Here is a 25,807-nt window from a genome sequence, read left to right as displayed (position 1 = left end):
TCTATTTGGCCCTAAACAGCGAGTACACAGTGGCAGAATACCTGACCACAGTGACTGACCCAAAAGTAAGGAAAGCTTTGACTATCTACAGACTCAGGCCGCCATAGGCAAACCTGGCTCTCAAGAAAAGTCAGGCTATGTGCACACAGCCCACAAAATTGGGTGGAAACTGACCTGCACTTCCTAATTTCCTGCCAAATGTATGATCATATTAGAGACACATATTTCCCTCAGATTACACAGACCCACAAATAATTTGAAAAGAAATCCAATTTCGATAAACTCCCATATATATTGCGTTAAATACCACAGTAGCAAGATTTGTGACCTGTTGCCACAAGAAAATGGAAACTAGTGAAGAACAAAACTGTTGTAAATAAAACCCATATTTATGTTTCCCTTTTGTACTTTAACTATTTGCACATCGTTACAACACGGTATACAGTCATAATATGACATGTGAAATGTCTCTATTCCTTTAGCACTTTGTGTGTGTAATGTTTATCGTTTATTTTACTTCTGCAAATTATTGTATTTCACTTCCTTTGGCAATGAAAACATGTTTCCCATGTCAATAAAGCCCTTTGAATTGAATTATGTTATGCTACTAGCCTCATGCCAGACATGAATATGCATAGTCATCTCGAGACAACTCCATTCAAAACGTATTTCTTGGTGGGCGAAACAACGAAAACACGCCACCTGCTGGAGGAGATAGATTTTCTGCCGAGTTGGGCATCTCTTCCGTTTCCTCTCTGTCATAAGTGACCAATCTAAAGTTTCTAGACACGCCTCTAAGCCCGCCCACCTGAAAATCCAAACGAGAAAAAAATAGACATTTTAACCCAAAGGTGCCAAGATATTGAAGGCAGCGCCATCTCGCGCGCAATGAGGCTAGGTGTTGGCCCCCATTGTCAAGGCACATAGTCACCGTTAGATGGTTCAATGACGTCAAACTGATGCGACGGAATTTACCACATGGGAACTGCGTCGATGAGGTAAACAGCTGTTTAGCTCGGATGTATGTGTCCATAAAAACGTATCTTCTGTTTCATTTCCTTTTGGACACGCGTTGAGAATAAGCTTGTTTCTATAGACCATGCCCATTCTCTTGCAACTGTTCGCAATAGTGTGCAACTGCATCACGCTACGCAATTTAGGGCAATGCTGCATATGCAGGAACGCCTCCCCCTGAGCATCTTCATGCTTGTGACACTTTTTATTGCGGGGCAAAAGGGAAATACATTTTATCCGTTTTCACACCTGCCTCCTTGCTAGGTAGTGGGAGTGACACCGGTAGTCAATGTCCTTCGCTCTCACCTGCTGAACACCCTCACCATAGTTAATAACAAAACTGCGGGAAAACAATGCCCGGCAAGAGGGGCCAAAGGACACTGTCTATCAGTCGCCCCCTCCTCCCTTTAGCACAGCAGCCGGGAGGTTTGGACGACACCATGTGCTAGCTTGCTAGTTAAATAAAAAAGCTAGGACATGTCGCCCCCGCCTTCCAACTGCTGTGTGCCGGAGAAAACTGCCTGACAGGCGACACTGGGTAACTAGCTAGCTTGCTAGTTAGGGACACCCGTGTGCTAGCTAGCACAGTGTCCTTCGCTCCCTCCTGCCGAACACCTGACCTCGCCGTCGTTAACAGAACAGTAAAAAAAAACAGTGCCCGACAGGCAGAGACGAAGGACACTGTCTACGGGTATATGGCTAGCTAGCTACAGTTATCGGCCCCGCCCCTTCTTTTTTGGAGTTTCTCGGCGGCTGGCACCCAACGTTTTTGTGCATTAACGCCACCAACAATACTGGAGCGCTCCCGCCTGTCCTAACTTACAAATTGCCCAATAGAAGTATAAAGATGTGTTCCTGCAGATGCAGGAATGCGCACATGCAGGAACGCCACGAATTGAAGACTGCAATTTCACCCTTCTCAATGTTCATAGCTTAACATGTGCAAAGCATAAATAAAGCCGCTTTCCAGACGCAGGTCTTTGATTGGATATTTTGCCTATTTATTAACAGTAAAGATAAAATCATAGCAAGGATGTAATTACCGTAGACTCACATAATAGTTCCAAATTGTGTGCTCTCCATACTTTTTCCTAATAAATCAGACTGTGATACCAATTATTGGTATACAGTCTGAAACAAAGCACTGCAAAAACTTGTAAAGTTCCCTTTAATACAATTACATTTGAACTTAGTCTACCGGTTGTCTGTGCAGTTGGTCATTCAGTGGGTCAAAACTTGAGACAAAATATCCACAGGAAAATATTATTTACCTGCTAGCTAGGACACTGGCACACAGTGCCCCTGCCTGCCGAGCACTGCTTTCCAACGAGGGGCCAGTACAAAAAAATGCATGAAATGAAATGTATGCATTCACTACTGTAAGTCGCTCTGGATAAGTGCGTCTGCTAAATGACTAAAATGTAAATGCTTTCCCACAGTTATTTTAAAGTTACAGCGAGGGTAATCACTGCCCGGTATTGCCACATGAGAGTTGGGTTGGCTACGCTAGCTACACTACATGACCAAAAGTATGTGGACACCTGCTCGCTGAACATCTCATTCCAAAATGGAGTTGGTCCCCCCTTTTGCTACTGTAACAGCCTGCATTCTTCAGGGAAGGCTTTCCACTAGATGTTGGAACATTGCTGCAGGGACTTGCTTCCATTCAGCTACGAGCATTAGTGAGGTTGGGCACTGATGTTGGTCGATTAGGCCTGGCTCGGAGTCTGCGTTCCAATTCATTCCAAAGGTGTTCGATGGGGTTCAGGTCAGGGCTCTGTACATGCCAGTCAAGTTCTTCCACAGCAATCTCGACAAACCATTTCTGTATGGACCTCACTTTGTGCATAGGGGCATTGTCATTGTGAAACAGAAAAGGGCCTTCCCCAAACTGTTGCCACAAAGTTGGAAGCACATAATTGTATGTTGTAGAGTTAAGATTTCCCTTCACTGGAACTAAGGGGCTTATTTATTTATTTACATTTTTAATTTAACCTTTATTTAACTAGGCAAGTCAGTTAAGAACAAATTTTTATTTACAATGACGGCCTAGGAACAGTGCGTTAACTGCCTTGTTCAGGGGAAGAAAAACAGATTTTTACCTTGTCAGCTCGGGGATTTGATATAGCAACCTTTCGGTTACTGTGCCAGCACTCTAACCACTAGGCTACCTGCCACTAGGCTACCTGCCACTAGGCTACCTGCCACTAGGCTATACCTGCCACTAGGCTATACCTGCCACTAGGCTATACCTGCCACTAGGCTATACCTGCCACTAGGCTATACCTGCCACTAGGCTATACCTGCCACTAGGCTATACCTGCCACTAGGCTATACCTGCCACTAGGCTATACCTGCCACTAGGCTATACCTGCCACTAGGCTATACCTGCCACTAGGCTATACCTGCCACTAGGCTACCTGCCACTAGGCTACCTGCCGCTTAGCCCTAACCATGAAAAACAGCCATAGACCATTATTCCTCTTCCACTAAACTTTACAGTTGGCACTATGCATTGGGGGCAGGTAGCGTTCTCTTGGCATCCGCCAATTGGACTGCCAGATGGTGAAGCGTGATTCATCACTCCAGATAATGCATTTCCACTGCTCCAGAGTCCAATGGCGGCAAGCTTTACACCACTCCAGCCGACAATTGGCATTGCCTATTGGGATCTTAGGCTTGTGTGTGGCTGCTCGGCCATGGAAACCCATTTTATGAAGCTCCCGATGAACAGTTCTTGTGCTGACGTTGCTTCCAGAGGCAGTTTGGAACTTGGTAGTGTGTTGCAACCCAGTGTGCTTCAGCACTCCGTGGTCCCGTTCTATGAGCTTGTGTGGCCTACCGCTTCGCGACTGAGCCGATGCTGCTCCTAAATGTTTCCGCATCACAATAACAGCACTTATGGTTGACCTAGGCAGCTCTAGCATGGCAGAAATGTGACCATCTGACTTGTTGGAAAGGAGGCATCCTTTGACGGTGCCACGTTGAAAGTCATTGAACTCGTCAGTAAGGCCATTCTACTGCCAATGTTTGTCTATGGCGATTGCATGGCTGTGTGCTTGATTTTGTACACCTGACAGCAACGGCTGTGGCTGAAATAGCTGAATCCACTAATATGAAGGGGTGTCCATGTACTTTTGTATATATAGTGTACAGTCGTGGCCAAAAGTTTTGAGAATGACACAAATTTTTATTTTCACAAAGTCTGCTGCCTCAGTTTGTATGATGGCAATTTGCATATACTCCAGAATGTTATGAGGAGTGATCAGATGAATTGCAATTAATTACAAAGTCCCTCTTTGCCATGCAAATGAACTGAATCCAAAAAAAAACATTTCCACTGCATTTCAGCCCTGCCACAAAAGGACCAGCTGACATCATGTCAGGGATTCTCTCGTTAACACAGGTCTGAGTGTTGACGAGGACAAGGCTGGATTGAGTTCGAATAACAGACTGGAAGCTTCAAAAGGAGGGTGGCGCTTGGAATCATTGTTCTTCCTCTGTCAATCATGGTTACCTGCAAGGAAACACGTGCCGTCATCATTGCTTTGCACAAAAAGGGCTTCACAGGCAAGGATATTGCTGCCAGTAAGATTGCACCTAAATCAACCATTTATCAGATCATCAAGAACTTCAAGGAGAGCGGTTCAATTGTTGTGAAGAAGGCTTCAGGGCGCCCAAGAAAGTCCAGCAAGCGCCAGGACCGTCTCCTACAGTTGATTCAGCTGCGGGATCGGGGCACCACCAGTACAGAGCTTGCTCAGGAATGGCAGCAGGAGGATGGCCTGGTGTCAAGAAGGGCAGCAAAGAAGCCACTTCTCTCCAGGAAAAACATCAGGGACAGACTGATATTCTGCAAAAGGTACAGGGATTGGACTGCTGAGAACATTTTCTCTGATGAATCCCCTTTCCGATTGTTTGGGGCATCCGGAAAAAAGCTTGTCCGGAGAAGACAAGGTGAGCGCTACCATCAGTCCTGTGTCGTGCCAACAGTAAAGCATCCTGAGACCATTCATGTGTGGGATTGCTTCTCAGCCAAGGGATGGGGCTCACTCACAATTTTGCCTAAGAACACAGCCATTAATAAAGAATGGTACCAACACATCCTCCGAGGGCAACTTCTCCCAACCATCCAGGAACAGTTTGGTGACGAACAATGCCTTTTCCAGCATGATGGAGCACCTTGCCATAAGGCAAAAGGGCTAACTAAGTGTCTCGGGGGACAAAACATCGATATTTTGGGTCCATGGCCAGGAAACTCCCCAGACCTTAATCCCATTGAGAACTTGTGGTCAATCCTCAAGAGGCAGGTGGACAAACAAAAACCCACAAATTCTGACAAACTCCAAGCATTGATTATACAAGAATGGGCTGCCATCAGTCAGGATGTGGCCCAGAAGTTAGTTGACAGCATGCCAGGGCGGACTGCAGAGGTCTTGAAAAAGAAGGGTCAACACTGCAAATGTTGACTCTTTGCATCAACTTCATGTAATTGTCAATTAAAGCCTTTGACACTTATGAAATGCTTGTAATTATACTTCAGTATTCCATAGTAACATCTGACAAAAATATCTAAAGACACTGAAGCAGCAAACTTTGTGAAAATTAATATTTGTGTCATTCTCAAATCTTTTGGCCACGACTGTACTTCCCTCACCGTAACATTAACAGAACTGCAGAACAGCAGCACTTGGCAGGTGGGGGACACTGTACTGTAGTTCCCTAGCTAGCTAGCAGCCTCCTCCTTCGGTAGGGTTTTTCGGTGGTTGGCATCCAACGTTGGTGCATTACCGCCACCTACTGTGCTGAACACCAGAGCCCTCAATGATATGACTATACTGCCACCTACTGGTGGGACGAGTATTCGGTGTTTAATGAAAATTAATGTCACAATAGTTTTAAAGCTTGTAGGCTTTGTGGCGGGATCTTAATGTTTTTGTTAACTGACACTTTTGATATTGTGCATGAAATGTATGCATTCACTACTGTAAGTCGCTCTGGATAAGAGAGTCTGCTAAATGACTAAAATGTAATGTAAATGTAATTATGGATTTCCTCTGATTGTCTCTGAGATTAAAATGTGTGTCAAAAGGAAAATAAAAGTCTTATCAGAGTTTTTCGTTTAGGCCAGGGGTGTCGAACTCATTTTGCCGCGGGGTCTGCATTCGGTCTTCAACGAGGTCCGGAGGGCCATACTGAAAATTGGTTATATTTCCTTGCCTTAAAAGTTTGCAAAACAATTCCTCTATCCATCGTTTTTGGAATTTTCAATGCTCCCTTACTGTCTAGTGATTCTTAGCTGGACAGTCTGGAAACTGTATGAATATAATTTATACACAGTTTCAATTTGGTTTTAGTCATTTTAAAGTATATTGAGTTTGTTCAACAATTTTTTACTAAACATATTACTATTTGAATTTTTTACTCAAGTCACCCGCTGGCCAGATTGGACCCCTATGTTTGACACCCCTGGTTCAGGTTATGCCATCATTGTAGTATAATCCATTATACAGCAATGTTTTAGCTTAAAATGTACAGTGAGGGGAAAAAGTATTTGATCCCCTGCTGATTTTGTACATTTGCCCACTGACAAAGAAATGATCAGTCCATAATTTTAATGGTAGGTTTATTTGAACAGTGAGAGACAGAATAACAACAAAAAATCCAGAAAAACGCATGTCAAAAATGTTATAAATTGATTTGCATTTTAATGAGGGAAATAAGTATTTGACCCCGTCTCAATCAGAAAGATTTCTGGCTCCCAGGTGTCTTTTATACAGGTAACGAGCTGAGATTAGGAGCACACTCTTAAAGGGAGTGCTCCTAATCTCAGCTTGTTACCTGTATAAAAGACACCTGTCCACAGAAGGAATCAATCAATCAGATTCCAAACTCTCCACCATGGCCAAGACCAAAGAGCTCTCCAAGGATGTCAGGGACAAGATTGTAGACCTACACAAGGCTGGAATGGGCTACAAGACCATCTCCAAGCAGGTTGGTGAGAAGGTGACAACAGTTGGTGTGATTATTCGCAAATGGAAGAAACACAAAAGAACTGTCAATCTCCCTCGGCCTGGGGCTCCATGCAAGATCTCACCTTGTGGAGTTGCAATGATCATGAGAACGGTGAGGAATCAGCCCAGAACTACACGGGAGGATCTTGTCAATGATCTCAAGGCAGCTGGGACCATAGTCACCAAGAAAACAATTGGTAACACTACGCCGTGAAGGACTGAAATCCTGCAGCGCCCGCAAGGTTCCCCTGCTCAAGAAAGCACATATACATGCCCGTCTGAAGTTTGCCAATGAACATCTGAATGATTCAGAGGACAACTGGGTGAAAGTGTTGTGGTCAGATGAGACCAAAATGGAGCTCTTTGGCATCAACTCAACTCGCCATGTTTGGAGGAGGAGGAATGCTGCCTATGACCCCAAGAACACCATCCCCACCGTCAAACATGGAGGTGGAAACATTATGTTTTGGGGGGGTTTTTCTGCTAAGGGGACAGGACAACTTCACCACATCAAAGGGATGATGGACGGAGCCATGTACCGTCAAATCTTGGGTGAGAACCTCCTTTCCTCAGCCAGGGCATTGAAAATGGGTCGTGGATGGGTATTCCAGCATGACAATGACCCAAAACACACGGCCAAGGCAACAAAGGAGTGGCTCAAGAAGAAGCCCATTAAGGCCCTGGAGTGGCCTAGCCAGTCTCCAGACCTTAATCCCATAGAAAATCTGTGGAGGGAGCTGAAGGTTCGAGTTGCCAAACGTCAGCCTCGAAACCTTAATGACTTGGAGAAGATCTGCAAAGAGGAGTGGGACAAAATCCCTCCTGAGATGTGTGCAAACCTGGTGGCCAACTACAAGAAACGTCTGACCTCTGTGATTGCCAACAAGGGATTTGCCACCAAGTACTAAGTCATGTTTTGCAGAGGGGTCAAATACTTATTTCTCTCATTAAAATGCAAATCAATTTATAATATTTTTGACATGCATTTTTCTGGATGTTTTTGTTGTTATTCTGTCTCTCACTGTTCAAATAAACCTACCATTAAAATTATAGACTGATCATTTCTTTGTAAGTGGGCAAACGTACTGCATGGTCGGAACTAGAAGCACAAGCATTTCGCTACACTCGCATTAACATATTAACATACTCGTTGCCAAACCCACTGGCTCCAGGTCATCTACAAGACCCTGCTAGGTAAAGTCCCCCCTTATCTCAGCTCACTGGTCACCACAGCAGCACCCACCTGTAGCACGCGCTCCAGCAGGTATAGCTCTCTGGTCACCCCCAAAGCCAATTCCTCCTTTGGCTGTCTCTCCTTCCAGTTCTCCGCTGCCAATGACTGGAACGAACTACAAAAATCTCTGTAACTGGAAACACTTATCTCCCTCGCTAGCTTTAAGCACCAGCTGTCAGAGCAGCTCACATATCACTGCACCTGTAGATAGCCCATCTATAATTTAGCCCAAACAACTACCGCTTCCCCTACTGTATTTATTTATGTATTTATTTTGCTCCTTTGCACCCCATTATTTATATTTCTACTTTGCACTTTCTTCCACTACACATCTACCATTCCAGTGTTTTACTTGCTATATTGTATTTACTTTGCCACCATGGCCTTTTTTTGCCTTTACCTCCATTATCTCACCTCATTTGCTCACATTGAATATAGACTTATTTTTCTACTGTATTATTGACTGTATGTTTGTTTTACTCCATGTGTAACTCTGTGTTGTTGTATGTGTCGAACTGCTTTGCTTTATCTTGGCCAGGTCGCAAATGTAAATCAGAACTTGTTCTCAACTTGCCTACCTGGTTAAATAAAGGTGAAATAAAAAAAAAAACCATGTGTATGTGACCAATAAAATTTGATTTGAATTTGTTCTTACCTGACATGCCTAGTTAAATTAAAAAAAAGAGAGGGGCCTGAGAGATGATGTCTGCAGCTGGACCCCTCTCACAGTTCTGTCGTTGAAATTTCTATCACCTGGCACATGCACAAAACCATGTGAACACCTGAAAAACTTTTGTTAATATGCATGCATCACGTGCATGTACTTCCATCTTGTGCACATGCCTTAGGTTATGAGCAAACACATCTTGATTGCCAGCCACACACAGAGAACCGCATTTTGAAGTCAGTTTAATAATACTTTCCTGTGGATATTTTATCTCAAATCTCAACCCACTGTAGCACCATGCTCCCTGTTTCATTCAGTTTGATTCTTTTTGGTTCCTAGTAATACAGTAATACAGTAATACACCATAGGTCTCACCTGTTCACCTGATTTAACAATGTTGACTTTCTTCTTCATGTGGTTGCATATACTGTAGATTTTTCCCTTGAACTATTATTATGTTAGCTACCTAGCTGACAAACCATTGTGTCTTGCGATGCCCTGTCCCTCAGGTGAGACTGGTTCTGGGAAGACCACCCAGATCCCTCAGTACTTGTATGGCATCGGGCGACAGGGCATCGTTGCAGTCACACAGCCCCGCTGACTGGCAGCTATCTCCCAGGCATCGAGGGTGGCAGAGGAGAAGAGAGCTCAACTGGGGAAGCTGGTAAATAAAAACAACCTTTTACATTACAATCAGGGGTCAAACTCTATGGCGAAAAAGACAGACACATTTTGAACACGCATCAAATAGCAAGGATGTGGTGCTCATACTTTCCCTCGCAGTTTAGATCATCATCAATGGCCGAGTGGCAGCAGCATGGCTGCATATATGGGACTGATACCATTACCAAACTCTCAAGATGGGCCTAACAGGAAATGCTCTTCAGGTTGGCTACACGGTGCGATTTGAGGATGTCACCTCCTCAGAGACAAAGCTAAAGTTCATGACGGATGGTATGCTCCTGCGGGAGGTCATATGAGACCCCTTACGGCTGCGCTACACTGTGGTGTTGCTGGATGAGGCTCACAAGCGCACGGTGCACACTGACGTGCTGTTTGGAGTGATGAAGGTAGCCCAACGCAAACGCAGAGAACAGAACAAGATTCCCCTCACGGTAGGTCACTACTAGACTCAGAAGCCTGGACTCAAAACTGATAGGATCTGAAACAACGGTGAAACAGAACATTTCAGTTTGAATTTCAGGCTCGGTCACTAACGTTAGACTCCATAGATAAAAATTGTCATAGGGTGGTTGTGTTTTTTAACATAAGTGTGTGTGTGTGTGTGTGTGTGTGCGTACATGCCCCCCCTGGGCTGATGTTTCATTCTTCAAAGTACAGATGTACAATGTCAACATTACTCTGCACAGACCACCTTAAGACTGGTGGCTTGTAGTCTTGTTCTTTCTGTAAAAACACTTTATGACAACTGCTGATTTAAAAAAAAAAAAGAGGGTTTATAAATAAATCTGATGTATTGTCTCTTCAATGTACCATTCTGGGTGATCGTGATGTCTGCCACCATGGATGTGGACCTCCTTTCTCAGTACTTCAACAAGTCTCCTGTGCTGTACCTGGAGGGCAGGCTGCACCCCATCCAAATCTACTACACCAAGCATCCCCAGTCTGACTATCTGCAGGCTGCACTGGCCTCAGTCTTCCAGATCCATCAGGTACATAAGTGTGGCTGGCCTGGCTGCTGGGGTGCTTTTAGCTGAAGAGAAATGTCTCATGTAGAAAGAGTTGATTCAGTTAATGATGGCCCAGACACCTGGCCTGGTTAAACCAGACTGAACGCTGCACTCACTAGTTCAGTCAGGCTACTAACCAGGCTATCACTACTCAACCTTATAACTTACATTAATCATACCTTTCTGGAAACACAAGTTGGAGACATGATTCCAAATCACCATATGATGACAGACAGGATGGGGTTGTGATGTGTCCATTCTAAACAGGAAGCCCCTACATCACATGACATCCTGGTGTTCATGACAGGTCAGGAGGAGATAGAGGCGCTGGCCCGTACCTGCCGTGACATCGCCAAGTACCTCCCTGACGGCTGTGGTCCCATGACAGTCATCCCCCTGTACGCCTCTCTGTCCCCTGCTCAGCAGCTCAGGGTCTTCCAGCCCGCACGTAAGGTAGGATACACCTACACCCACCTCAATGTCCTGCAGTCATCTACAGTTTCTTCAGAAAGTATTCACACCCCTTGACTTTTTCCACATTCTGTTGTGTTACTGCCTGAATTTAAAATGAATTAAATTGCGATGTGTCACTGGCCTACACACAATACCCCATAATGTCAAAGTGGAATTATGTTTTTAGAAAAATTGACAAATTCATTAAAAATGAAAAGCTGAAATGTCAATAAGTATTCAACCGCTTTGTTATGGCAAACCTAAATAAGTTCAGGAGTAAAAATTTGATTAAGAAGTCACATAATAAGCATGGACTCACTAAGTGCAATACTAGTGTTTAACATGAATGTTTTTTAATGACTACCTCGTCTCTGTACCCCACACATACAATTATCTGTAAAGTCACTCAGTCGAGCAGTGAATTTCAAACACAGATTCAACCACAAATATCACAGAGGATTTCCTATGCCTCGCAAAGAAGGGGAACATGTTACATTGATTTATTACATTTTGAATTCAGGCTGTAATGAAATGTGGAATAAGTCAAGGGGTATGAATACTTTCTGAAGGCACTGTATAATGTGATACATGGTCTCCTCAAGCAACTGTATTGTTTTGCCAGGGTTGTAGGAAGGTCATTCTCTCAACCTACATCGCTGAGACGTCGATCACCATCTCAGGGATCAAATACCTAATTGATACAGGCATGGTGAAAGCAAAACACTTCAACCCAGGTGAGATTCCTCACTGACTGTACACAATGCTTTTTAAACTCTGTTTCTCTACTTGCGAGTCACTCAGGTCTGTGGCCTAGTGTGAACAAATAAATGAATGAACTCGAATTATGAAATTTTATATTTTCAAAAAAATATAAAACAAAAATAGGCTTTAAAAAATCATTGAAGATTAACATATATAATAAAGTCTACAGACTTATTTTCATTGTGTTCCTCATTATTTGTAATGTGTTTCTGTCTGCCCCCCAGAGAGTGGTCTGGAGGTGTTAGCAGTGCAATGTTGTTCTATTTTTCTGTCTTATTGGATCATGTTGTCAAGCATGGTTTGTCTGACAGATGCCATTTCTATGTAAAATATTCTGTAACAAGTGTTGTTTTTGTGCTCAATGGTGGATCTATTCATAAATATTTAAGAGATGATTGGAAAGTGTAAAGCCCAGGCGTGGCAGAGGGTGGGCAGGGCTGGCAGAGAGGACTCCGGGTCTGTCTACCGCCTCTACACCGAGGACGAGTTTGACAACCTCATCCCCATGACCGTGCCTGAGATACAGAGGTGAGTAGGACCACCATGGCTTAGATTAGGAGTCGAAGCAAATCTAGTTACTGTCACTGTTCACCTGTTAAAAGAGAACAGGGTAATTTTTAGTAGGCACGAAATGGTGAGGCACCTTAACATGTCCAATAAGAAACGCTCGTTTTCATTCGCCACTGTAAACGTTTTTGCTACGATGTGCCCTAATGAACACGACCCAGTTCTTGCTGCAGCATAAGTTGATACATCTCTAGGTCATTATGAGTGAATGTTCTGCTCCTCTGTTCTCTCCTCTGCAGGTGTAACTGTTCTGCTCCCGTGTTCTCCCCTGTAGGTGTAACCTGGCCTGTGTCATGCTGCAGCTTCTGGCTCTGGGGGATTCCTGACGTGATGAACTTTGACTTCATGTCTAAGCCTTCTCCTGGTAAGCAGTCTGTCATCCAGTCCCAGGTCTGCTGTGTGTTCACTGTGATGTTAACGTCTTCAGAAGTGTTATTACATTAATCCACTGATATGTAGACTCAGATAGGAGTTAGTCGTACTACTGTAATTACGTTTACATTTTAGTCATTTAGCAGACTCTCTTATCCAGAGCAACTTACATTTAGTTATTGCATTCATCTTGTTGAAATAGTGTGATGTTGTCGACGTGTTTGGTCTGAGTTGGTTGTAATAACGTAATGTTAATATGACTGTTCAGAGGCAATGCGTACGGCAGTGTAGCAGCTGGATCTACTAGGGGCTGTAGAGAAGAAAGATGAGCAGGTCACCCTCACTCCTCTGGGCAAGAAGATTTGCCAGCTTCCCCCTGGAGCCACGCTATGCCAAGGTAAGACACAGACACACAGGAAAGGGGCTTTTTATTGGAGGTTGTTTGTATTGATCCCCATGACCAACAATAAATACTGTATTAACACATTCTCCCTTGCTGTATCTCTCTCTTGTGTGTCTACATCTACAGACCATCCTGCTGTCGCCAGACATCCAGTGTTCCAAGGAGGTGCTGACCATCGTTTCTCTGCTGTCGGTGGACACGGTGCTCTACAACCCCCCTGTACGCCGAGAGGAGTGTCTTGCCGCACGCAAGAAGTTCACCAGCGAGGGAGATCACTTGACCCTGCTCAACATCTACAGAACCTTCAAGAAAGTGAACGCCAACAGGGTCAGTGGATAACTCGAGGAAGAAGAAGCCTGTGGGGGAGTCTATACAAAATGCACTTCAGCTATGATCAGCTGTATACAGTACCTCTGGACATACAGTGCATTCGGAAAGTATTCAGACCCCTTGACGTTTTCCACATTTTGTTACATTACATTTGTTACATTTGGCATTCAGGCCAAATAGTTAAGTCTTGGTTTCATCAGACGAGAGAATCTTATTTCTAATGGCCTTTTAGCAAACTCCAAGCTGGCTGTCATGTGCCTTTTACTGAGGAGTGGCTTCCCTCTGGCCACTCTACCATAAAGGCCTTATTGGTGGAATGCTGCAGAGATGGTTGTCCTTCTGAAAGGTTCTCCCATCTCCACAGAGGAACTCTGGAGCTCTGTCAGAGTGACCATCGGGTTCTTGGTCACCTACCTGACCAAGGCCCTTCTCCCCCGATTGCTCAGTTTGGCGGGGCGGCCAGCTCTAGGAAGAGTCTTGGTGGTTCCAAACTTTCATTTAATGCTGCAATGCTGCAGAAATGTTTTGGTACCCTTCCCCAGATCTGTGCCTCGACACAATCCTGTCTCGGAGCTCTACAGACAATTCCTTCAACATCATGGCTTGGTTTGACATACACTGTCAATTGTGGGACCTTATATAGACAGGTGTGTGCCTTTCCAAATCATGTCCAATCATTTGAATTTTCCACAGGTGGACTCCAATCAAGTTGTAGAAACGTCTCAAGGATGTTCAATGGAAACCGGATACACCTGAATACTTATGTAAATAAGGTATTTCAGTTTTTTATTTTTAATAAATTGGCAAAAATGTATAAAAATCTACTTTCACTTTGTCATTATGGGTATTGTGTGTAGATTGATGAGGAACATTTTAATTTAATTTATTTTAGAATAAGGCTGTAACATTACAAAATGTTGAAAAAGAGAAGGGGTCTGAATACTTTCCGAATGCACCGCGTAGAGTTAAATTTCCAGGCTAAAATGCTGTTTCATTAGAGGTTCTCTATTGAGCATTGTTTTTAGCCCAGAAGTAGTCTTAGTCTGTGTCTGGGAAACTGGCCCTGTGTTCTTTGTGCAGTGTTATCATTTATATATAGTGTAGATTCAGTACAGGCTCTGATGTGTGTCCCGTGTTGTAGGAGTGGTGTCGGGAGAACTTTGTCAACAGCAGGAACATGACCGTGGTTGGAGAGGTCCGTGCACAGCTACGAGATATCTGCCTCAAGGTACCGAAACAAATCCATAACACCACAAGTAACCAGTTCTCTCAAAATTGCTGTTCATCAGCAAAAAAGGGGAATTTGCACACTGAAATGTATGCTTCCAAATGTGTTTGTGGCATTGTTTCAAGGTCTTCTTATTTGCTTGATGAACTAATACATGGATATCTTTCACCTGAACAAATCCATTGTATATACACAAATGATGTAGCTCTTTTCACACATAATGACCATCTCCTTCTCCCCTCTGGAGTCGTGTGGGTTGGACACGGGGAGCGTGCGTCGCTGCCTGGCCCATGGGTCTGTTTGTAAACGCTGTAGAGTTGCAGCCAGACGGCAGCTACATGGCCCTGGACACCCCCCAGCGTGTACCCATCCACCCCTCCTCTGTCCTCTTCCAAGCCAAGCCCACCTACGTGGTCTTCAATGAGCCCCTGCACACCTCTAAGTGCTACATGAGGGACCTGTGTCTGGTTGATGCTGATTGGCTGGTGGAGGCCGCACCCGAGAACTTCCTCCGGAAGCTCCGCCCCACCAAGAGCTAGCCTCTGACTGGACAGACCTCTGGAGTGACAAGAGACCACAGCAGATCCTAACCTTGCTGACCAGTGACACACCTAACCCCTGCTCACCCCCAACCCAGTGACAATACTGGATGGAAGCATGATAGAAAGAAGATTGACATTCTACTCTTTCCTGTTTGCTGAATCGCTAGTTTTTGTTTACACAAAGATTCACAGCATAGAAAAACTCTTCAGCACTCCTTGTGTGCCAGTCCAAGGCAGAACATTTAGCATTTGGACAGGTCTGAAAGAGAGAGGCGTGTGGGTTCTTTGTGATTTCTACCTCTTCATGGACAAGCAGCATGTTTTATTAGAGTTGACATCTGCTGAACAACAAAGAGCTAGATTCCTCTGGCCTATAGGCGCATGCACAACTATGGGGCAAAACAGACAGGGTTGGCTTAGATTGTTGACAACATGTAAACTATATTTAGTCTCCAATGTTTATTGAAAACATAAATACATTTGCACAATGAGCACTTGTTGTCTCTCAAATACATTGTTACAGTCATTGGTTAGCTAGCTTGTGAATTTGAACCATATTTGCATAGACGTGACATCAGTCAAAACAAGACATGGTATCAAGAACAAGATAAAACTAGCCCCATACGATTCCCCACATGGCAGCTTACTGTCATTTTTGCTAGCTATCTTGTCATCCAGAATCACAACACATGGCTTTCTGCCCCATTGAAGCATGCACATTGTTTTTGTGACTTCAGCTAACCTGTCTATGACTGAAGTTACAAACTAAAGTTCCTGCTACTGTTGTTACAAGCTGACATTTTTTTCTTCATTTGTTTTCTCTCTTCCAGCTATTGCCTAATCATTGCATGTTGCCACATATTTGCTACACAACCAGAAATGAGGTCTCATCATGATTGAGTTCAAACACTCATTATAAATATTTGCTTGTTTCTTAGCAGCATAGATTACCTCACAGAAGTAGGTGGTTATTCCTGGTTATTCCTTCAAACATAAATATTTAACATCTGACTTAAATTAAATGTTCATATTTAAATATTGGCGCCTGGTCTAACTTATTGGCTGTTTGTCACTTGCTTAAAAAATGGGACATACAGGTACTGTTTCTAGGCTGTCATTGAACATAAGAATTTGTTCTTAACTGACTTGCCTAGTTAAATAAAGGTTTAAAAAATAATAATTGTGTCACGTCCTGACCATGGTAAGCTGTTATTTTCTATGGTAGAGTAGGTCAGGGTGTGACAGTGGGGTTTTCTGGTTTAGTTTTTCTATGTTGGGTTGTTCTAGTTTTTGTATTTCTATGTTGGGCTTTGTTTGAGATGATCTCCAATTAGAGGCAGCTGGTCATCGTTGTCTCTAATTGGAGGTCATATTTAAGTTGGTGTTTGTCCCACCTGGGTTTGTGGGAGATTTATTTTGAGTCGTGTATGTTTCACCTCTGCGTCATGGTTTGTTGATTTGTCATTCAGTTTATTTATGTATTGCATAGTTTCACAGTATAAATAAAATGTGGAACGACACACACGCTGCACTTTGGTCTCCTCCTTTTGACAACCGTGACAAATTGTCCAGTTGGAACGTAAATCTTATCCCCTGTCTAAGATTGTTTGCACTCGAAAGCAGATTCTCGTCAAGGATATGCCTGTATTTAGATCCATTCATTGTTATGAAACTGCCTAGAGCTGGCCCTCCGACCAAACTGAGCAACTGGGCAAGAATGACCTTGGTCAGGGAGGTGACCAAGAACCCAATGACCATCCTGAAAGAACTACAGAGTTCCTTGGCTGAGATGGGAGAACTTGCCAGAAGGACAACAGTCTCTAGAGCACTTCACCAATCTGGGCTTTATGGGAGAGTAGCCGGACCAAAGCAACTCCTGAGAAAAAGGCACAATACTGTGAAGCATTGTGGTGGCCGCATCATGCTATGGGGATGCTTTTCAGTGACTGGGAGACTGGTCAGAATAGAGGGAACAATGATTAGTGCCAAATACAGGCAAATCCTTGATGAGAACCTGCTTCCGAGTGCAAACGACCTTAGACTGGGGATAAGATTTACGTTCCAACAGGACAATGATCGACAAAACAACACTAGAATAGCTTTAGAACAAGAATGTGAAAGTCCTTGAGTGGTCCAGCCAAAGCCCAGACTTGAATCCCATTGAAAATCTGTGAAAACGGGCCTCCTGAGTAGCGCAGCGGTCTAAGGCACTGCATTACAGTGCTAGAGGTGTCACTACAGACCCGGGTTCGATCCCGGCTGTATCACAACCGACCGTGATCGGTAGTCCCATAGGGCGGCGCACAATTGGTCGTCCGGGTTAGGGGAGGATTTGGCTGGGATAGGCCGTCATTGTAAATAAGAATTTGTTCTTAATACCCTGTTGGGGATACCCCTTCCCGTTCGGATCCCGTTAACGGGATTGCTTGACAAGATACAACGCGCGAAATTCAAAACAGTATAAATCGAATAATTTAAATTTCTCAAACAATCAACTATCTTACACCCTTTGAAAGATAAACATCTCCTTAATCTAACCACGTTGTCCGATTTCAAAAAGGCTTTACGGCGAAAGCATAAAGTTAGATTATGTTAGGACAGTACATTGAAAATAGCTGTGTGTAATGTTTTGTCAATGCAAAGACAGGCGTCAACAAAAGCAGAAAACCAGCTAAAATGATGCACTAACCTTTGACAATCTTCATCAGATGACACTCCTAGGACATTATGTTAGACAATACATGCATTTTTTGTTCTATCAAGTTCATATTTATATCCAAAAACAGCATTTGTGGCGGTGAAATTCAGAAAATATTTTCCCTCAAATGCTGCCGGTGAATCAGCGCTACAATTTACAAAATTACTATTCGAAAACATTGGTAAATTATAATATTGTCATTTAAAGAATTATAGATTAACATCTCGTGAATGCAACCGCATTGCCAGATTTCAAAATAACTTTACTGTGAAATCACACTTTGCAATAAACGAGGTGCTATGCTAAGAAAAATAGGCTAGGCGATACATGTTAGCGCCATCTTGGAACCATCTAAAATCAAATATACTATTGTAAATATTCACTTACCTTTGATTATCTTCATCAGAAGGCACTTCCAGGAATCCCAGGTCCACAACAAATGTAGTTTTGTTCGAAAAAGTTAATAATTTATGTCCCAATAGCTCCTTGTTAGCGCGTTCTGTAGGCTACTCAAAATGTACCGAAGCCCGCGGGACTTGTCACCACGAAAGAGCAACAAAATAATATTTACGTTCGTTCAAACATGTCAAACGTTGTATAGCAAAAGTCTTTAGGGCCTTTTTCAATCAGAACTTCAATAATATTCAAGGCGGACGATTGCATTGTCTTATAAAACGTTTCGGAAAGAAAGGGTCCCCACACGCATGCGCATCATAGTAGACATGGCCATCCGCCTATGACCAACTTTCCAGGGCTCTCGTTCGGTCAGTTTTTACAGGAGAACACTCAAACCACTTTGTAAAGACTGTTGACATCTAGTGGAAGCCTTAGGAAGTGCTAAATGAATCCTAACTCACGGTGTGTTTCATAGGCAAAGTGTTGAAGGTGATTCCACAAATCAGATTTCCACTTCCTGCATGGAATCTTCTCAGGTTTTGGCCTGCCATATGAGTTCTGTTATACTCACAGACACCATTCAAACAGTTTTAGAAACTTTAGAGTGTTTTCTATCCAAATCTACTAATTATATGCATGTTCTAGTTACTGGGCAGGAGTAGTAACCAGATTAAATCGGGTACGTTTTTTATCCGGCCGTGCAAATACTGCCCCCTATCCCTAACAGGTTGTTAACAGACTTCCCTATACATTGCACCCACCCATGTTCCATTCCCATGGTCACATGTGCATTGAATTACACACAGGTCCAGATGTAGATGCCATCAAGGATAACTAGCCAGCTAACATCACTTTCAATAGCTACTGATCGTTTCACTATCAGCTTAGCCTTTCGCACTGCTCTAGAACAAGCAGTCTTAACTGATAAACAAACTAGCTATGAAAAAGGTGGGCTATCTAGCTCCTGCCTTTCCATTCTTTGGATTGGTGGATACATGTCATTATTTTAATCCTATTTTTAATATTCGATGAGGGTTGTTGACGTCAATTGCCTGTATTCAATGGAGAGAGATGCTATGCTACTAGCCTCATGCTATTAATATGCATAGCCATCTCGAGACAACTCTGATATAAAGTGTTTTTTCTCAAAGTTGCTGGGATGTTACGTGTTCTACTTATATCAGTACACTCATAATAACTTAAGCATTACGAAACTTATTTTTGATCAAATAAACCTTAGGTAGAAAATAAGCCATAGATTTTTTTGTTGACCAAATCCAACACTCTCATTGACCTCCAAACAAAAACTCTTTGCTTGGTGGGCGAAACAATGAAAAAATGCCACCTGCTGGAGGGAGACAGATTTTCCTCAGAGTTGGGCCTCTCTCTTCCTATTCCTCTCTACCTTTACGGGATCGGTGTCCCCCATGCGGGAAGCTTGAGCTAACGTGCGCTAATGTGATTAGGATGACATTGTAAGTAACAAGAACATTTTCCAGGACATAGACATGTCTTATATGGGCAGAAAGCTTATATTATCGCTAATCTAACTGCACTGTCAAATTTACAGTTGCTATTACAGTGAACAAAGACCATGCTATTGTTTGAGGAGAGTGCAGTACAACAAAAGTTCTGTTTGATAAAATCTATTTTTAAATTCAAATGTAGGAACTGGGTTCTATAGTTTGAACCCCTGCTGTGTCTGCCCCCCCATCTAGATGTGTGAAGGTTAGTGTCTTTTCCATAGAGAAGCTAATTATCCATCATTTGACATTACTGGGAGTGTATAAACTTACATTTCTTATTACCATATAATTGTTGTATGTTCTCTATAGTTATGTACTTGAAAATGTATCAGTTGACCAATTTGGCACATTTGGGCAGACTTAATACAACATTTTGAACAGTAATGCAATGGTTAATTGGATCAGTCTAAAACTTTGCGCATACACTGCTGCCATCTAGTGGCTAAAATCTAAATTGCGCCTAGTCTCCTGAGTGATATAACGGCCTTTCTGTCATTTCAAAGATGAAGAAAAAAAAGAGAAAATGTATGTTTTTTTCTTTGTATTATATTTTACCAGATCTAATGTGTTATATTCTCCAACATTAATTTCACATTTCCACAAACTTCAGTGTTTCCATTCAAATGGTATCAAGAATATGCATATCTTTGCTTCAGATCCTAAGCTACAGGCAGTTAGATTTGGGCATGTCATTTTCGGCGAAAATTGGAGAAAAAAAGGGTCCGATATTTAAGATATTTTAATACCTATTATTTTCCCGCAAATGACAAAAAACGTTGCAAAACCTCAGTGGGCTGGACCTTCGGATCACTTCCGGTTCAAAGTTTGAGGAGGTCAGGGTGTCCTTCCCACGTGTTTTCTCAGGCAGTAATCTGTCTGTAACGTCATTAGTGGGTAACTGAAACTCTGTGATTATCTAACTTTTGTATTTTCTTATCTAGTCAAATTTACCAATCTATAACCATGCTAAAGTCTCTTTCCCGAGCGGTGAGTACTGCAGTTCGAATTTCTACAAGCACAATGTTTTCGGCCCGAGCTCTCCAGCCTCTTACGAGGTCGACATTATGTTCTTCAAACTCGGGAGCAATACGGCCTTTTAGCCGGTCTCTCTGGATGATGAGCCATAACGGGGCAGCATCGGTATACAGACCAAAACTCTTCAGTTCAAAAGGATTTACTCCTGTGTCGTGTGGATGTGGATCACTACACACAGAAGGTAATGACTAGCTAAATTAAGTATCTACTGTTGTGAGTACGCTAGCTAACGTTAGCTATCTAGCTGCTAGCTAAATATGACAATCCCTAAAAACACGCCTCTTCTATACGGCTATATTTACGCAGCAGGTCAGGATAATTAGGTTAAGGTTGGACATGGGTTAGGGTTAGTGAAAATGCTCTCCTAACCTGCTAAATAGGCCTCAACTTGGACTTGTTGAATATAATTACTATAGTTGCCTGTATGTAAAGCAGTGCAGGAATAGCTGCGACCATCATGCAGAACATGGACATCATTTATTTAACCGTTGTAATGTAGCTGACAGGTTGGACGAAATTGGCAACAGAATTGTCACCAATGCGTTTCAACTAATGTTTGGAACATTCGTCTGTGTACATCTATCCGTAGCTTGTCATATTCATAGCTAGTTTGTTTATCAGTTAAGACTGCTTGTTCTAGAGCAGTGCGAAAGGCTAAGCTGATAGTGAAACGATCAGTAACTATTGAAAGTGATGTTAGCTGGCTAGTTAACCTTGATGGCATCTGCATCTGGACCTATGTGTAATTCAATGCACGTGTGACCATGGGAATGGAACATGGGTGGGTGCAATGTATAGGGGTTGGTCATAATCTATGGGACAGTGTGTATATACAATTTTAACCTGTATTTAACTAGGCAAGTCTGTTAAGAACAAATTCTTATTTACAATGACGGCCTATCCCAGCCAAATCCACCCCTAACCCGGACGACGGTGGGCCAATTGTGCGCCGCCCTATGAGACTTCCGATCACGGCCGGTTGTGATACAGCCTGGGATCGAACCAGGGTCTGTAGTCACGCCTCTAGCACTGCGACGCTATATATGACTAGCATGTAGCTAATACTGACTTATCTTTTGTTCTAAGATCCTATATAATTGCTTGGTTTCAGGAGACAAAGCCTTTGGAAATTTCCTTTCGGATGAAATCAAAGAAGAGAAGAAGATCCAGAAAAGCAATACTCTTCCCAAGATGTCTGGAGGGTGGGAGCTACAGCAGAACGGCACAGAAGCCAAACTCATTAGGACAATTTCTGGAGAAAAGTAAGGCCATCTCGATATTAGTTTATGCCTGCCCGCTACACCAAGTAGATTAGTAAATGACCGGTACTGATACACTCCCTGCAGACATTTTATTTGACTAATAATTAACCTAGATGTTGTATTAATAAATCCATAACTGCACAAAATGAACCCAGTTAACATTATTTGAAAGTAATTTGAACTACATTTTCTATAAGCGACTCTACATTGTCTGACCCCTCGTCCTTTTACTTAGAGTGACCGTCACATTCAACGTCAACAACAGTATTCCCCCTAAGTTTGAAGAGGAGGCTGAACAAGCACAGGGACAGAAGTCTGCAGAGAATGAGGTAAACCTCTTTGTACTGTCTTTTCCGAAATGGACACGCACTGCACTGAACGTGTTGCACTGTTACATTGTTTTGGTTTTGAACCATGTGTATTTTGTTTCCTTAAAGCCAGATATTGTGTCTTCACCCAACTTCGTTGTCGAGGTGACGAAACAGGCGGCAAAACATTCCTTGGTGTTTGACTGCCATTATCCTGAAGATGAGGTAAGTTATCCTACAAGTGAATCATCATTGGCTTCATGTAAAGTCCAGACCAAGTTGAAACAAAATACATCTTTATCAACATAATTGGGAAGCATGCCCCCTCAGTTGCTAGTCACTTAAGGCTTTATTGCTTGTTTCTTACCACATTTTGTTAATAAGCAATATATCTGACAGTGTTAGGCTAAACACATTTTACAGGCAATTCATGGTGAAGGGGAAGAAGAGAGTGATATTTTTGCCATCCGTGAGGTCAGCTTCCAGCCTGAGGGAGATGTAGAGTGGAAGGAGACCGCCTACACACTCAACACAGACTCTCTGGACTGGGTAAGTACCTTATCTTGGTCCATCTGTCTGCAAATTAACCTCTCTCGGGTATGTGGGATGAAATCGTCCCACCTAGTCAACAGCCAGTGGAATCGAGTGGCGCGATATTCAAAAACCTTAAATGCTATAACTTCAATTTCTCAAACATATGACTATTTTACACCATTTTAAAGACAAGACTCTCGTTAATCTACCACATTGTCCGATTTCAAAAATGCTTTACAAGCAAAACATTAGATTATGTCAGGAGAGTACCCAGCCAGAAATAATCACACACTAATTTTTCAAGCTAGCATATATGTCACAAAAACCCAAACCACAGCTAAATGCAGCACTAACCTTTGATGATCTTCATCAGATGACACTCCTAGGACATTATGTTATACAATACATGCATGTTTTGTTCAATCAAGTTCATATTTATATCAAAAACCAGCTTTTTACATTAGCATGTGACGTTCAGAACTAGCAAACACACCGAAAACTTCCGGTGAATTTACTAATTTACTCATGATAAACATTCACAAAAAACAACACTTATTTTAAGAATTATAGATACAGAACTCCTTTATGCAATCGCGGTGTCAGATTTTAAAATAGCTTTTCGGCAAAAGCACATCATTTTGCAATATTCTGAGTAGATAGCCCGGCCATCACGGGCTAGCTAATTTGACACCCACCAAGTTTGGCGTTCACTAAACTCAGAATTACTATAAGAAAAATTGGATTACCTTTGCTGTTCTTCGTCAGAATGCACTCCCTGGACTTCTACTTCAACCACAAATGTTGTTTTGGTTCAAAAATAATCCATAGTTATGTTCAAATATCCTCTGTTTTGTCCATGCGTTCAGGTCCCTAGCCGAACGGTGACGCGCGGATGCATATGTCGTGACAAAAAAATTCAAAATATTCCATTACCGTACTTCGAAGCATGTCAAACGCTGTTTAAAATCAATTTTTATGCGATTTTTCTCGTAAAATAGCGATAATATTCCGACCGGGAGACGTTGTTTTCGTTCAAAGACTGAAAGAAGAAAATGGTGTCTTCACATGCACGCACGCGCCCATGTCATTGTTCTCAGATCGACCACTTTCCAAATGCGCTTCTGTTTTTCAGCCAGGGACTGCAGAGTCATCATTCCCCGGTCTGGCGCCTTCTGAGAGCCTATGGGAGCCTTATAAAATGTCACGTTACAGCAGAGATCCTCTGTTTTCGATAAAGAGGCTATAGAAGGCCAAGAAATGGTCAGAGAGGGCACTTCCTGTATAGAATCTTCTCAGGTTTTGGCCTGCCATATGAGTTCTGTTATACTCACAGACACCATTCAAACAGTTTTAGAAACTTTAGGGTGTTTTCTATCCAAATCAAACATTATATGCATATTCTAGTTTCTGGGCAGGAGTAATAACCAGATTAAATCGGGTATGTTTTTTATCCGGATGTGAAAATACTGCCCCCTACCCAAGAGAGGTTAAATATCATTACAAATACTTCTGAGTGTCAATGATAACTTGGCTGCCTACAATATTCAATATTTGTCTTAATGCAGCTTTGGTAGAATTGCGACATAATTTTTACAAACCTACTCCCACGACGGTTAAGGTGACTGGCTTATTTTATTTAACCTTTATTTAACTAGACAAGTCAGTTAAGAACAAATTGTTATTTACAATGATGGCCTACGCTGGGCCAAATGGGCACCGTCCTATGGGACTCCCAATCACGGTCAGTTGTGATACAGCCTGGAATCGAACCGGGGTCTGTAGTGACGTCTCTAGCACTGAGATGCAGTGCCTTAGACTGCTGCGCCACTCGGGAGCCCATATTATATTGCGGATCACATGGTTACGGTTTAATTTTGAAGTTCTCACTGGCCTTTCCTTTGTGGTTTACCTCAGGCCCTGTATGACCACCTCATGGACTTCCTGGCTGACCGAGGGGTTGACAACACGTTTGCTGACGAACTGATCGAGCTGAGCACTGCCATGGAGCATCACGAATACATCAAGTTCCTGGAGGACCTCAGTGGCTTTGTCAAATGCAATTAATGTTTGGAATTAAAAGAGTCAACAAGCTGTGTATAAGTAAATTCACAAACCAAACTCATTTCAGTAAGACACCATCTCCCTCTACATTGAAAATGTGAACAAATGGAAAGTGTTTACATTTGAGGGAAAGTATAGGCACTGATTGACGTCATTGCCCAGTTTGGACATGTCAGTTATCATTGAGACTGTTGTATGAGTTTCTGCTGCGTTGAACAGTAATTTAATATTGAACTACTGCTTTGCTGCAAATTTGTCAGTGTTGCAAATGCTTCTGTATTTTACTGTATCTGAAAATAAGGTTAATGAATGAAGGCTGTCATTGTCATTTGTCAACATTATGGAAGCATGTCAGTCACCACACAAGTCACTCTATGACAAAATAATATGTTTCATAAATGAGTGGTTTTAGCATGATTTTATTTCAGATAGTATCCAAGCATGGTCAACTGACATTTTACAAAAGGAGTAATGAAGATCCAGTCAGTGTCCACAGTCGCTGTACTCTGCATTCAAGTATTTGATAGTCAATACATAACCATTGAAGAAAAGGGTTATTGCTTTGACACCTTAAATGAACAATTCTATAAATCAATGCTACTTCCAGTTCTAGTGAAGGACCCCTTAATACTTCATCTCAAAATATGGTTTTATTAGATGAATACATTAGGAATGTTTAACATGCTAAGTGGAGGGAGCTCAGTAGTGAT

General features: G+C 42.6%; 1 protein-coding gene and 1 pseudogene across 2 annotated transcripts; both read left to right on the top strand.

Annotated features, from left to right (window-relative positions):
• The first annotated feature begins 871 nt into the window (after positions 1 to 871).
• Positions 872 to 16,799, top strand: LOC115148443 (ATP-dependent RNA helicase DHX33-like; annotated as a pseudogene).
• A 3,917-nt stretch (positions 16,800 to 20,716) lies between these two features.
• LOC115148442 (complement component 1 Q subcomponent-binding protein, mitochondrial) lies at positions 20,717 to 25,499 on the top strand. Of its 2 annotated transcripts, none has more exons than XM_029690333.1 (6): positions 20,717 to 21,113; positions 22,044 to 22,194; positions 22,430 to 22,523; positions 22,632 to 22,727; positions 22,926 to 23,051; positions 24,951 to 25,499. In XM_029690333.1, the coding sequence occupies exons 1-6, from the start codon at positions 20,861 to 20,863 to the stop codon at positions 25,098 to 25,100; spliced, it is 870 nt and encodes a 289-aa protein (XP_029546193.1). In that variant the 5' UTR covers positions 20,717 to 20,860; the 3' UTR covers positions 25,101 to 25,499. The 2 variants fall into 2 exon arrangements, with proteins under 2 accessions (XP_029546193.1, XP_029546192.1); XM_029690332.1 differs by having other exon boundaries at positions 22,908 to 23,051.
• The last annotated feature ends 308 nt before the right edge of the window (positions 25,500 to 25,807 follow it).

The sequence above is a fragment of the Salmo trutta genome, chromosome 15, assembly GCF_901001165.1.
Source record: "Salmo trutta chromosome 15, fSalTru1.1, whole genome shotgun sequence".
NCBI lineage: Eukaryota > Metazoa > Chordata > Actinopteri > Salmoniformes > Salmonidae > Salmo > Salmo trutta.
Note: the sequence above shows the minus strand (reverse complement) of the source record. Positions and strands in the feature narration are given on the sequence as shown.